This window comes from Anomaloglossus baeobatrachus, chromosome 3 (assembly GCF_048569485.1).
Source record: "Anomaloglossus baeobatrachus isolate aAnoBae1 chromosome 3, aAnoBae1.hap1, whole genome shotgun sequence".
Taxonomy (NCBI): domain Eukaryota; kingdom Metazoa; phylum Chordata; class Amphibia; order Anura; family Aromobatidae; genus Anomaloglossus; species Anomaloglossus baeobatrachus.
In genome coordinates, this window is record NC_134355.1 from 27,295,564 (window position 1) to 27,309,042 (window position 13,479).

The window sequence follows — 13,479 nt, forward strand, 5'->3', positions numbered from 1 at the left end:
CCCCACAGAGTATAATGTCCCCACAGTACATCCCCCCCACACACAGTATGATGTCCCCACAGTACATTCCCCCACACACACAGTATGATGTTCCCACAATACATTCACCCTAAACACTGTATGAGGTCCCCACAGTACATTTCCCCCACACACAGTACATTCCCCCCATACACAGTATGATGTCCCCACAGTACATTCCCCCCATACACAGTATGATGTCCCCACAGTACATTCCCCCCACACACAGTATGATGTCCCCACAGTACATTCCCCCCACACACTGTATGATGTCCCCACAGTACATTCCCCCCACACACAGTATGATGTCCCCACAGTACATTCCCCCCACACACAATATGATGTCCCCACAGTACATTCCCCCCATACACTGTATGATGTCCCCACAGTACATTCCCCCCACACACAGTATGATGTACCCACAGTACATTCCCCCATACACTGTATGATGCCCCACAGTACATTCCCCCATACACTGTATGATGTCCCCACAGTACATTCCCCCCATACACTGTATGATGTCCCCACAGTACATTCCCCCCACACACAGTATGATGTCCCCACAGTACATTCCCCCCATATACTGTATGATGTCCCCACAGTACATTCCCCCCACACACAGTATGATGTCTCCACAGTACATTCCCCCCACACACAGTATGACGTTCCCACAGTACATTCCCCCCATACACTGTATGATGTCCCCACAGTACATTCCCCCCACACACAGTATGATGTCCCCACAGTACATTCCCCCCATACACTGTATGATGTCCCCACAGTACATTCCCCCCACACACAGTATGATGTCCCCACAGTACATTCCCCCCATACACTGTATGATGTCCCCACAGTACATTCCCCCCATACACTGTATGATGTCCCCACAGTACATTCCCCCCATACACAGTATGATGTCCCCACAGTACATTCCCCCCACACACAGTATGATGTCCCCACAGTACATTCCCCCCACACACAGTATGATGTCCCCACAGTACATTCCCCCCACACACAGTATGATGTCCCCACAGTACATTCCCCCCACACACAGTATGATGTCCCCATAGTACATTCCCCCACACACAGTATGATGTCCCCACAGTACATTCCCCCCACACACAGTATGATGTCCCCACAGTACATTCCCCCCACACACAGTATGATGTCCCCACAGTACATTTCCCCACACACAGTATGATATCCCATAGTACATCCCCCCCCACACACAGTATGATATCCCACAGTACATCCCCCACACACAGGCGCAATCTAGTTATATCAGTGCGCCTGCTGCGTGGAATCTGAAATGTACTTGTTCAATAGCGGCTGCCTATTCCCTTATAGTATTTAACAGTATCTGCCTGCCGAGGATGCCGATTACTGTGAAATTGAGATGCTGGATGGGGTTCATCCCCTTGATGCAAGAGCCGGCCTTTGTCTGTCCTCTTCTGCAGGCCTCATTTTGCACAGGTCTGCTGTATTATAGAACACTCTCCTCGAATATGTGTATTTCATTTGTATGGGGTATAACAGGTCAGACGGACCCTCTGATATTGTGTGTACTTTTATTTGTAGCAGGGTAACATTAAGGAGGATCAGCCGAATTCAGATGATGAGTGTATGGATGATGGATCGTCTCCATCTAAAGGTAAAAGTAATTTATTTCTTTATTTTTGTGCAGGAGTTTGTTGTCATAACCATCATCATCAGTGATATCACATTATAATGAAACAGCTAGATGTAATTGATCTGATTTAATATAACTATAAAAAATCAATTTACATATAAAGTTAAGTAACTATGAGTTCATTACATTATTTTTTCTGAGTTACATCCTGTATTATACTCCAGAGCTGCACTCACTATTCTGCTGGTGCAGTCACTGTGTACATACATTACATTACTTATCCTGTACTGATCCTGAGTTACATCCTGTATTATACTCCAGAGCTGCACTCGCTAATCTGCTGGTGCAGTCACTGTGTACATACATTACTGATCCTAAGTTACCTCCTGTATTATACTCCAGAGTTGCACTCACTATTCTGCTGGTACAGTCACTGTGTACATACATTACATTACTGATCATGAGTTACCTCCTGTATTATACTCCAGAGCTGCACACACTATTCTGCTGGTACAGTCACTGTGTACATACATTACATTACTGATCCTGAGTTACCTCCTGTATTATACTCCAGAGCTGCACTCACTATTCTGCTGGAGGAGTCACTGTGTACATACATTACATTACTGATCCTGAGTTACCTCCTGTATTATACTCCAGAGCTGCACTCACTATTCTGCTGGTACAGTCACTGTGTACATACATTACATTACTGATCCTGAGTTACCTCCTGTATTTTACTCCAGAGCTGCACTCACTATTCTGCTGGTGCAGTCACTGTGTATATACATTACATTACTGATCCTGAGTTACCTCCTGTATTATACTCCAGAGCTGCACTCACTATTCTGCTGGTACAGTCACTGTGTACATACATTACTGCTCCTGTACTGATCCTGAGTTCTTACCTTGCCTGGTTTAGGTGACCCAGACTGGTACTGGATTATTCTGGACGGTCCGGTGGACACATTATGGGTGGAGAATCTGAACACGGTCCTAGATGACACAAGGACACTTTGTTTGGCCAACAGTGAAAGAATCCGTCTTCCAGAAGGAATGAGGATGATATTTGAGGTGGACAGTCTGGCACAAGCCAGTCCGGCTACTGTCAGCCGCTGTGCCATGGTGTATATGGTAAGAACACTGGGATTTTATAAAAAAGGTAATCGCATTAATGTTTCATCAGTTGGGTAGAAAAAACACCCAAAGTGGGGATCCCATTTCCTGCATTGCTGCCCCTAAAGTGGGCCAAAGTGTAGGGTGATGACCATTGTTCATGACAGGTTCCATCAGGATCTACGTAGATTGGTAGAAATTTTTAAGGTATTTTTGGGTAGTTTCTGTTACCCACCACCTCCATCCATTGTGTCTTGGGGAACATACCATTGACCTGTGCATTAATACACCTTGGATACAAGGAGTGGTCTCCTCAAGGGATCCAGTAGCCATAAGACATGATTGAGGTCCTCGGGAAGGCTTTCACTGTGCTCAGATCCTTGATGCGCCCAATAGCTGGGGCTAATTTTAATCCTTCTTAATAGGATCCAGTGGATCTTGGGTGGCAACCTTTCGTCAAGACATGGCTGCTGAAAATATCCACCAAGGTCCCAACAGACGGAGTCCAATATTTGAAGTTGTTGCTCTACAAGAGCGTGGATGAGGGAATCAGATTCATCCATAAGCGTAAAGACAACTTGGCGTTCCCAGTACAGGACCTGGTGCTGGTGAGGAACCTGTGTACAATTCTGGAAGCTTTCATCAACTTCATGACCAGAAATGGAGGACTTGGGCAGAGTAAGAGATGACCTATTATCTAAAAGTGTATGCAGACTGTTATTTAATATAAACAGGGTCCTATGTTGGTATTGGAGCTCTGACGTCTCCCGCTTGACTGGCATGATGAGGAGGCTCCACCGCTGCATTCATTGTGGTGCTCATGTTCAACCATCGCTCCATCTAAACGGGTGACTCCAGAGCCACTGTCTTGGGATTAGTAAGGTCCAAATTGTTGCACTCACCATCAATCTGTCACTTATCATCTAACCTGTTGTTTTGATGGGACAACCCAAGACTTGTTTTTAACCATTGTGCTTTTGCAGCTTACATGTACTACAATACACTGGAGGCTGCTCACTACTGTTCACTCTCCATCCCTATAGCCATCCCTTTCTGTCGGATCTGTCTCCAGTCTCATTACTCCTCTTGTGAATGAACAGCTAAGATCAAATTTACAGAGACAATAACCTGCTCAAAATACCAGTAGCGAGACAAAAATACACCGCCACTCCTGTGAGATTAAGACCTACACCCACTTTCCGTAGAGACAGACCGTTTCCACTTCCTGTAGTGAGACCAAGACTCATTTCCTCTAAACAAACGAAAAACTTGCCTCCACTTCTGTTAGCGAGACAAAGATCCACCCCCACTTCCTGTAGATAGACAAATACTTGCTCCCACTTCCTGTGTAGAGAGAAAAAGTCCCACTCCCACTTCCTGTAGAATGATAAAAATCTGCAACCACTTCCTATAGAAACAAAGATCCACCATCACTTCCTGTAGAGTGGCAGAGACGCGCCCCCACTTCCTGTAGAAAAACAAAGCCCTGTTTCCACTTCCTATAGAGAGACAAAAACCTGCTACCACTTCCTGTAGAGTGACAAAAACCTGCTTCCACTTCCTGTAGAGTGACAAAAACCTGCTTCCACTTCCTGTAGAGAGACATAGACACGACCCCACTTCCTGTAGAGAGACAAAGTCCCACTCCCACTTCTTGTACAGTGACAATGAACCACATCCACTTCTTGTAGAGAAAGATCCACCCTCACTTCCTGTAGAGTGGTTAAGACACGCCCCCACTGTAGGAAAATAAAGCCCCGTTTCCACTTCCTGTAGAGAAACAAAGACCTCTTCCCATTTCCTTTAGAGTGACAAAAAACCTGCTGCCACTTCCTATAGAAAGTCAAAGATCCGCCCCCACTTTCTGTAGAGTGACAAAAATCCACCCCCACTCACTTCCTGTAGAGAGACAAAGATCCACCCCCACGTCCTGTAGAGACAAAGACCTGCTCCCACTTCCTGTAGAAAGACAAAGATGCTCCCACTTTCTGTAGAAAGACAAAGACCTGCCCCTGCTTCCTGTAGAGTGGAAAATATATGCCCCCACTTCCAGTAGCGAGAGATAGACCTGGTCTTACTTCCTGTAGGAAAAAAAGCCCCCTTTCCACTTCCTGTAGAGAAACAAAGACCTGCCCCACTTCCTATAGAGAGACAAAGATCCACCCCCACTTCCTGCAGAGAGACAAAGATCCACCCCCACTTCCTGTAGAAAGGCAAAGATCCACCCCCACTTCCTGTAGAGAGACAAAGATCCACCCCCACTTCCTGTAGAAAGGCAAAGATCCACCCCCACTTCCTGTAGAGAGACAAAGATCCACCCCCACTTCCTGTAGATAGACAAAGACCTGCTCTCACTTCCGGTAGAGAGACAAAGATCCACTGCCACTTCCTGTAGAGTGGCAAAGACACCCCCCTACTTCCTGTAGAGAGACAAAGACTTGCCTCCACTTCCTGTATAGTGACAATGAACCACACCCACCTCCTGTAGAGAAAAAGATCCACCCTCACTTCCTGTAGAGTGGTTAAGACATGCCCCCACTTCCTGTAGAGTGGTTAAGACATACCCCCACTTCCTGTAGAGTGGTTAAGACACGCCCCCACTTCCTGTAGAGTGGTTAAGATACGCCCCCACTTCCTGTATGAAAATAAAGCCCTATTTCCACTTCCTGTAGAGAAACAAAGACCTGCTCTCACTTTCTGTAGAGAGACAAAGAACCACCCCTACTTCCTGTAGAGAGACAAAGAACCACCCCTACTTCCTGTAGAGAGACAAAGAACCACCCCTACTTCCTGTAGAGAGACAAAGAACCACCCCTACTTCCTGTAGAGAGACAAAGAACCACCCCTACTTCCTGTAATCTGCTTTTAGAGATGCATTACCTTTGACAACAGGTTACACAGAGGGGCAATACAGAGTGATTTTTTGGGGGATATGGGGGAAGATCGTACATTCTTGATGTCACACACATATCTGTCAGCATATCATCTGTAACTGGTCTTCCCAGTAAAGATGTTTCTCATTGGTGGCCGGGTCATGAAGTTTTAATGCCTGAGGTGCATTAGAGCCTCTGGATATTTGGGATTTCCTGGCCATGATATCTTCCGCCACCCATGGCGTTCTTGAGTGATTTTGTAGCTTTTCATCCATTTCCGTGACTGTTTTTGACTATTTTCTTCCCAGTAGCCGATAACTTGAAAGGGAAAATCCCGTCTGCGTCTCATAGTCGTGAGTTACACTCTGCGTCCGAGTCCAGGAGGTCGTACACCCCGAGCCTACCGGAGAGCCTGAGAAGAAGGTGAGCCTGATAACAGTACCTGCACGTGTGTCCTGGGGGAACCTCACACATGGCAGTGTCCCCGATAGGGAACACAATCATATTCTGTTTTTCATGATTTTTGTCCTTATTTTTCATGTTATTTTCATGAATATAGTCATATATACTGACAAAGTTTAATTTATCTACAGGGAAGAACAGAAGTGGTACCTGGAGAGGCATCCGGACCGGCTGGCCCCGCTGCTGGGGAAGCTCTACGTATTTGCATTTATATGGGCGTTTGGAGGCGTTCTGACCCGGGAAGATGAACATGAAGGAGATTCCCTCATTGGGCTTAAGGCCAGAGACGAATCCTTAGTGACCGTCACCTACGACTTCAACAACATGGTGCATGACTTATTCGAAGGAGAACAAACCAGTGGTGAGACAACCCTACAGCCGCTACTACTGTCACCCCCGTGTACTGCTCCTCCCACTATACACACAAATACGTACAATATTACACCTACACCATATGGAGAATGTATTGGGACGCAGGTCTTAATCATTTAATAATGTTTTCTCATTCAGCCCCATTGCCCCAATGTATAACCTCCAGTCCCCCTGGTCCTGGTGTATAACCTCCAGTCCCCCTGGTCCTGGTGTATAACCTCCAGTCCCCCTGCTCCTGGTGTATAACCTCCAGTCCCCCTGCTCCTGGTGTATAATCTCCAGTCCCCCTGCTCCTGGTGTATAACCTCCAGTCCCCCTGCTCCTGGTGTATAACCTCCAGTCCCCCTGCTCCTGGTGTATAATCTCCAGTCCCCCTGCTCCTGGTGTATAACCTCCAGTCCCCCTGCTCCTGGTGTATAACCTCCAGTCCCCCTGCTCCTGGTGTATAACCTCCAGTCCCCCTGCTCCTGGTGTATAACCTCCAGTCCCCCTGCTCCTGGTGTATAACCTCCAGTCCCCCTGCTCCTGGTGTATAACCTCCAGTCCCCCTGCTCCTGGTGTATAACCTCCAGTCCCCCTGCTCCTGGTGTATAACCTCCAGTCCCCCTGCTCCTGGTGTATAACCTCCAGTCCCCCTGCTCCTGGTGTATAACCTCCAGTCCCCCTGCTCCTGGTGTATAACCTCCAGTCCCCCTGCTCCTGGTGTATAACCTCCAGTCCCCCTGCTCCTGGTGTATAACCTCCAGTCCCCCTGCTCCTGGTGTATAACCTCCAGTCCCCCTGCTCCTGGTGTATAACCTCCAGTCCCCCTGCTCCTGGTGTATAACCTCCGTCCCCTCACCCCCCAGTGTATAACTTTCGTCCCCTTACCCCTCAGTGTATAACCTCTGGACGCTCACCCCCCATTTATAACCTCCGGCCCCCCGCTGCGCTACCTCATTTATGAACATGTGACAGAATGCCCGGTGGTGCAGAGCTCACTGATACCAGCGCATCCTGTAATATGAGACACCGGGATAACAAGTCCATTTCTATCTTCCTCCTAAATCTTCCCCCTTCACCTGTGACTGATATTATTGAAAAGGGGAAGTAGCTGCAGCAACTCAGTTCTGAAGTAGAGACCCTGTAAGGTTATAGAGTGGAGGGCCGAGTGCTGAGGAGCAGAGGGAAAAGTCACCACCGCTCTGCTGACTCCATAACTGCAGAGTCCAGACCTCCTCTGGGAACATCAGCACAAAAACTGCACCCACCGGGAGCTTCATGCCCGAGTAGCTGTAACAGCCGTATATCGCCAAGCACAATGCTGAGCCGTATATCGCCAAGCACAATGCTGAGCCGTATATCGCCAAGCACAATGCTGAGCCATACATCACCAAGCACAATGCTGAGCCGTACATCACCAAGCACAATGCCGAGCTGTATATCGCCAAGCACAATGCTGAGCCGTACATCACCAAGCACAATGCCGAGCCATACATGACCAAGCACAATGCCGAGCCGTATATCGCCAAGCACAATGCTGAGCCGTACATCACCAAGCACAATGCCGAGCCGTACATCACCAAGCACAATGCCGAGCCGTACATCACCAAGCACAATGCTGAGCCGTACATCACCAAGCACAATGCCGAGCCGTACATCACCAAGCACAATGCTGAGCCATATATCACCAAGCACAATGCCAGAGCCGTACATCACCAAGCACAATGCCAGAGCCGTACATCACCAAGCACAATGCCGAGCTGTATATCGCCAAGCACAATGCTGAGCCGTACATCACCAAGCACAATGCCGAGCCGTATATCGCCAAGCACAATGCTGAGCCGTACATCGCCAAGCACAATGCTGAGCCGTACATCACCAAGCACAAAGCTGAGCCATACATCACCAAGCACAATGCCGAGCCGTACATCACCAAGCACAATGCCGAGCCATATATCACCAAGCACATGTAACGCATGCCTGGATCCACAGACTCAGACAGGCTGTAATGGACAGGCTAGAGGGAAGCCGCTCGCCAAGCAGGACCCCCAGAACAATGAAACCCTTTAACTCCTATACAGGGATTTGGAATTACACAAGGCCCTGGAGATCACTACCTGTGGAAGGCTGCAGTCTGAGAGAGTAGTCGTCAGGCAGGGTCAAACCAGGAATTGCGGAACAGGGACAGAATCGGCAGGCAAAGACGTAATCAGAAACAAGCAGAGGTCAAAACCGGATCGGGCAGCGAGGTACAAAAACAGCAGACAGGAGGATAGTCAGGAAACAAGCGGTAATCAGCACACGAAATCACAGGACGAAACAGGAGCCAGAATTCTCAGAACTATCTCTGGCAGAGGTCAGCAGACAGAAGGGGAATTAAAAAGGGTGTGGTGTTAATAATTTGGACTTGTAGGAAAAAGCTGAGGAGCAAAAAGCACAATAGTGTCTTATTCGATGATAAAGAACAATAAGGTGATTGGAATTGCTCACCTGGTAAAGTTCTGTATGACACAACAAAATAACGCCTAAAAGTGTCCTCTGCTGCAGTCCCACAGGTTAAAAAAATTGAAATGCCAGAACAGAAACAGTACGTGGATCGCCTGCGCTGCTGATGGAGGTACAAAAGAAACGTCCAGGAAACAGAGTAGACATGGTGCCGTTTTATTATCTACACGTTTCAAAGTCTTCAGACTTCTTCAGGATAAAATCACATGCAAAAAGTGACTCCATCTGTAGCGCAGACGACCCCCCTACTGTGTCTCTTCTGGCAATACTATGGACTTATCAGGGGTCGGACTTGGGCCCTTAGTTCCAGTGAAGGGAAATCTTAATCTTCAGCACAAGACGTTGTGGACAATTGTAGCTCCAGCTTTGTGGGAACAGTTTGGGGAAGACCCTTTTTTGTTCCTCATGACTGTGCCCAGTGCACAAGGTCCATACAGACATGGAGGGGGGAGAACATGACGCTGCACAGAGCCCTGACCTCCGCTCGGATTATGAGAGCACATTTTCCATCACGCTGTCGCCCTCCATCATACAGATTTCTCTTTGCTTTCCAGGAGTTAAGTTACCTCTGGGAGAAAATTCGGTTTTCAGTTATTTCGTTGATCTCCAAACTGGGAACTTCGTGTCCTGGGACAGTTTAGTTCCCTCCACAGAATCCGTAATCCAGAAAGGTAAGGCGTATTATCCCGATGAGGATATTACCAGGGCGTGATTATTTTTGGAGCAAACATTTTTACTACAGACAGAATGAATGAAGTCAAGGACACAGCAGCCGAAAGAAAAAAACAAAACCGTTTTAGGTTATGTGTGCACACTGAGCAGAACACTTTGTCACCAAAAAACGCACCATGTGGTATAAAAACTCACCAAAAATGCATTTTTTGGTGTTTTTGGTGCATTTTTTGGTTGCTTTCTTTGGTTGTTTTGGTGCATTTTTTGGTGTTTGTTTGTTGCATTTTTTGGTTTGTTTTTGTTGCATCTTTTGGTGTGTTTTTATTGCATCTTTTGGTTTGTTTTAGTGCATTTTTTGGTGTGTTTTGTGCCTTTTTGGTGTGTTTTAGTGTCTTTTTTGATGTCTTTTTGGTATGTTTTTGGTGCATTTTTGGTACATTTTTGGTGTGTGTTTGTGCCTTTCTTGGTGTGCTTTTAGTGCATTTTTGATGTGTTTTTGGTGCATTTTTTGGTGTGTTTTGGTGCATTTTTGATACATTTTTTTGGTGTGTGTTTGTGCCTTTCTTGGTGTATTTTTGGTGTGTTTTTGTTGCATTTTTTTGTGCATTTTTCGGTGTGTGTTTGTGCCTTTCTTGGTGTGGTTTTGGTGCATTTTTGGTGTGTTTTTGTTGCAGTTTTTGGTGCGTTTTTGGTGCGTTTTTGGTACATTTTTTGGTACCTTTTTGGTGTGTTTTTGGTGCATTTATTGGTGTGTTTTTGGTGCATTTTTGGTGTGTTTTGGTTGATTTTTTTGGTGTGTTTTTAGTGCGTTTTTTTCTGCTTTTTTGTGCCATGCGGTTTTTGTGTGAAATCATGGCTGGAAGAGCTAAAAAAAAAACACAGGAAAAATCACACCAAGAATTGACATGCTGCAGATTCTTTCTGCACCCAAAACTGCAAGGAAAAAAATAAGCATCATGCGCACAGAACTTCAGGATTCCCATTGACGTTAATGGGAGAAGGACAGATATGCAGATTTTGGCCACAAACTGCACCAAAAAATGCACCGTGCACACAAGTACCAGGACGGAACAGTCTGAATCTCAGTGCACCCACCACTCTGGGACAAAGCTACAATACGACTAAATGTATGGTGTATAGCGCACGCTCAGGAGGGCCACAGTCCTCAAAGGGTTATCCCCGGCATGGACTGATAATGCGGTGCCGAATGTCACTCACACTATTTCCATTGAGCTGAAGCGTGGGTCATCCATATAGCGCGCTGCCCTGCAGTTGACAGTCCTCTTCGCATGCGCCGGGTGTCGTGAGTGAAGAAGACACTCATTGTGTGCAGTGACCTCATAAAGGTGATGAAAAAAAAGCTATAAATGCAAAGACAAATTAATTTTAATTGTAGTGTTTGGGTTTTTCTGAATCACTTTTTGGCTGCCCTTGGTACCCGCTGATGTAACGCTTTATATTCACCTTCTACACTAATTACTTGCTTTGTTGTTTTGTTTTGGTGTTTTTGTCACTTTCGCTGATTTCACACTTTCCGCTCAGTTCTTCACCGTCTCCCGACCATTTATCTTCTCCTTTATCCTCCTGCCCCTCCGCCTCCTGGAGGAGACCTCTCCCGAATCTTCGCCTTCACCCTTTAGCACATGAAAGTGATAAGACGGACAGCCGGAGCGATGAATATTTATAGCCAGGACTTTTCCCCCGATGCATTACTTTACATTCTTACATTATCGGCTTCTTATTCAGCCGTTTTTCCTTTTTTTTTTTTACTATTGTTTTCTTCAGTATAAAGCACAAATATCGTGGCAAGGAAAACGTAAAAACTGCTTTTCTTTTCTAATATTAATGAAACAAAAGATTTTAGATTTTTTTTTTAATATAGTGTTATAATGGCCTCAATATTAAAACATTTAATTGTATTAAATACTATTAAAAGTCTGATACATTTTATTCTACGGAAATGAAATGAGACTTAAAGGGGCTCTCCAGTCCGTAAAAATAAACAGATAAATAAAATTATACACTTGGAAGAGGTTCAGTCTCAGAAATTCCTAGTTTGAAACGGGAAATAAAAAATAACAGGAAGGAAGAGGGATGCTGCTGAGACTGTGTGCTGTGAGAGGGGAGAGGGAGCAGCTACAGAACAGGTCTGAACATGCAGCGCAGCTTTTACGCCACGCTAGGAACAGCCTGTTCAATCTAAACTGCTATTTCTACAAAAGACCAGTGGAGGGAACAGAAAATACCCAAATCTGTACCTAACACACATTTCTATCGTCACATAGCCAAGCAGAGGTTCAGTGCGAGGCCGCACACTCAGCACACACACACAGCTAACACTTATAGGGAACCTGTAACCATGAAAATAGTCCTGAACTTCTATATTTGTATAGATGAAGGCACACAGATTCCTGTTACAATTTGTCACGGGTGACAGACAGCCATGTGGTTTCTGGCAATAGAAGGTCACAGCGTTTGGCTACTCAAAATGCTCCCTGAGTTTCTATTGCTTCTGATGTCAATATTCATTATAAGAGGTAGCTTTCCTGCTGGGTTTTCATCTCTTCCCCTTTAAGACCCAGCGGAGCTCTCCTTCCATCCAGCTGATGATTATCAGTGTTCCCCTTGTGCTTAAATACTCCTATCTTCCCTGGACTGGTGCTGGAGATAATTTTCTTTTCAAGCTCTGGTTGCAAGCAGGTGGCTTGTACCCATGTGTGGTATCATTGCTGAAACTTTGCTGAACTTCTACCTGAGTCCATAAGTAGTTCATGCACTTTTCCCTGTGTGTCCCCCTTGTGTCTTTTTTAGTGGGGCTGACGAAGAGCTCATCCCACCTGTTTCCTATTTAGGGCCCAGCACTAGGGATATCTAGGGTCAGGTATCTGGCTCGGCACATAGGTGCTGGACCTATCAAGGGTGGTGAGGGACCCCAGGGACCAGCGGTAGGATTGTTTGTGGATCAACCATCTTCCCCTTCCCTAGATGCAGCATTCCTCTCCTTCCCGCCGTTCACTTGGTACTTCATTGTACCTAGCTTGACGCAATTATCTCTGTTCTTGTTTTCTTTTCCTTTATGTTGTGCAGATTCCCTCATAAAATGTAACATAATTCACTGTACACAATAATTGCATTGCTATCACATACATGTATAAATCACCTGTATAACATACACATAAATAGTACTACTATACTGTGCACATTAATAGTATTGTTATATCTTACACAGAAATAGTATCGCTATACTTTACACATCAATAATGCTGCTACTGATTACACATAAATAGTACTGCTATTCTGTACACATAGATAGAGATAAGCAGACCCATAGATATTTGGGTTTTCCGAATCTGAATGGACTGAAAAAATAAAACTTTGGTTCGGGAATACAAGTCAATGGGGACGAGAAGGTGTGTGCTGTAAAATGGTCACAATAAGGGCTAGGGGGCTACAAAAGGAAGTAAAATGGGGATAAGAGCAGAGCAGTTATATATACTGTACCTTGTTTTCTGGAAGATAACACTGCAGACTCTTTTCCGGGCCTGCTCATTAAGCTTCATGAAGATTCACTGTTTCCCCCTCCCACCCTCTGTGCCAGGGTTTGTGATTGGTTGCAAACTGCTATACACCCCCCCACCCTCTGTTTTGGCATCTGTGATTGGTTGCAGACCAGTTTGCTGTAAAAAGAAATAAAATAAAATAAATGTTGTGGTCTCCCGCCCTATTTTTGATAACTTGCGTAGATAAAACAGACGGCTATGGGCTGCAACCCTCAGCAGTTTGCTTTACCGTGGCTGGTTATCAAAAATAGAGAGATCCCACGCCGTTTAAAAAAAAAAAAATTAAATA

The 13,479-nt window shown here is 45.8% G+C and overlaps 1 protein-coding gene across 1 annotated transcript in view; it reads left to right on the forward strand.

Moving 5' to 3' along the window:
- DNAH14 (dynein axonemal heavy chain 14) overlaps positions 1-13,479 on the forward strand; it is a 291,138-nt gene that overhangs the window by 183,301 nt on the left and 94,358 nt on the right. The window contains exons 39-44 of the mRNA XM_075341429.1: positions 1,597-1,669; positions 2,571-2,782; positions 3,190-3,442; positions 5,949-6,060; positions 6,231-6,460; positions 9,513-9,629. Coding sequence (XP_075197544.1) covers positions 1,597-1,669; positions 2,571-2,782; positions 3,190-3,442; positions 5,949-6,060; positions 6,231-6,460; positions 9,513-9,629 — 997 coding nt within the window. The remainder of the gene's footprint in view (positions 1-1,596; positions 1,670-2,570; positions 2,783-3,189; positions 3,443-5,948; positions 6,061-6,230; positions 6,461-9,512; positions 9,630-13,479) is intronic.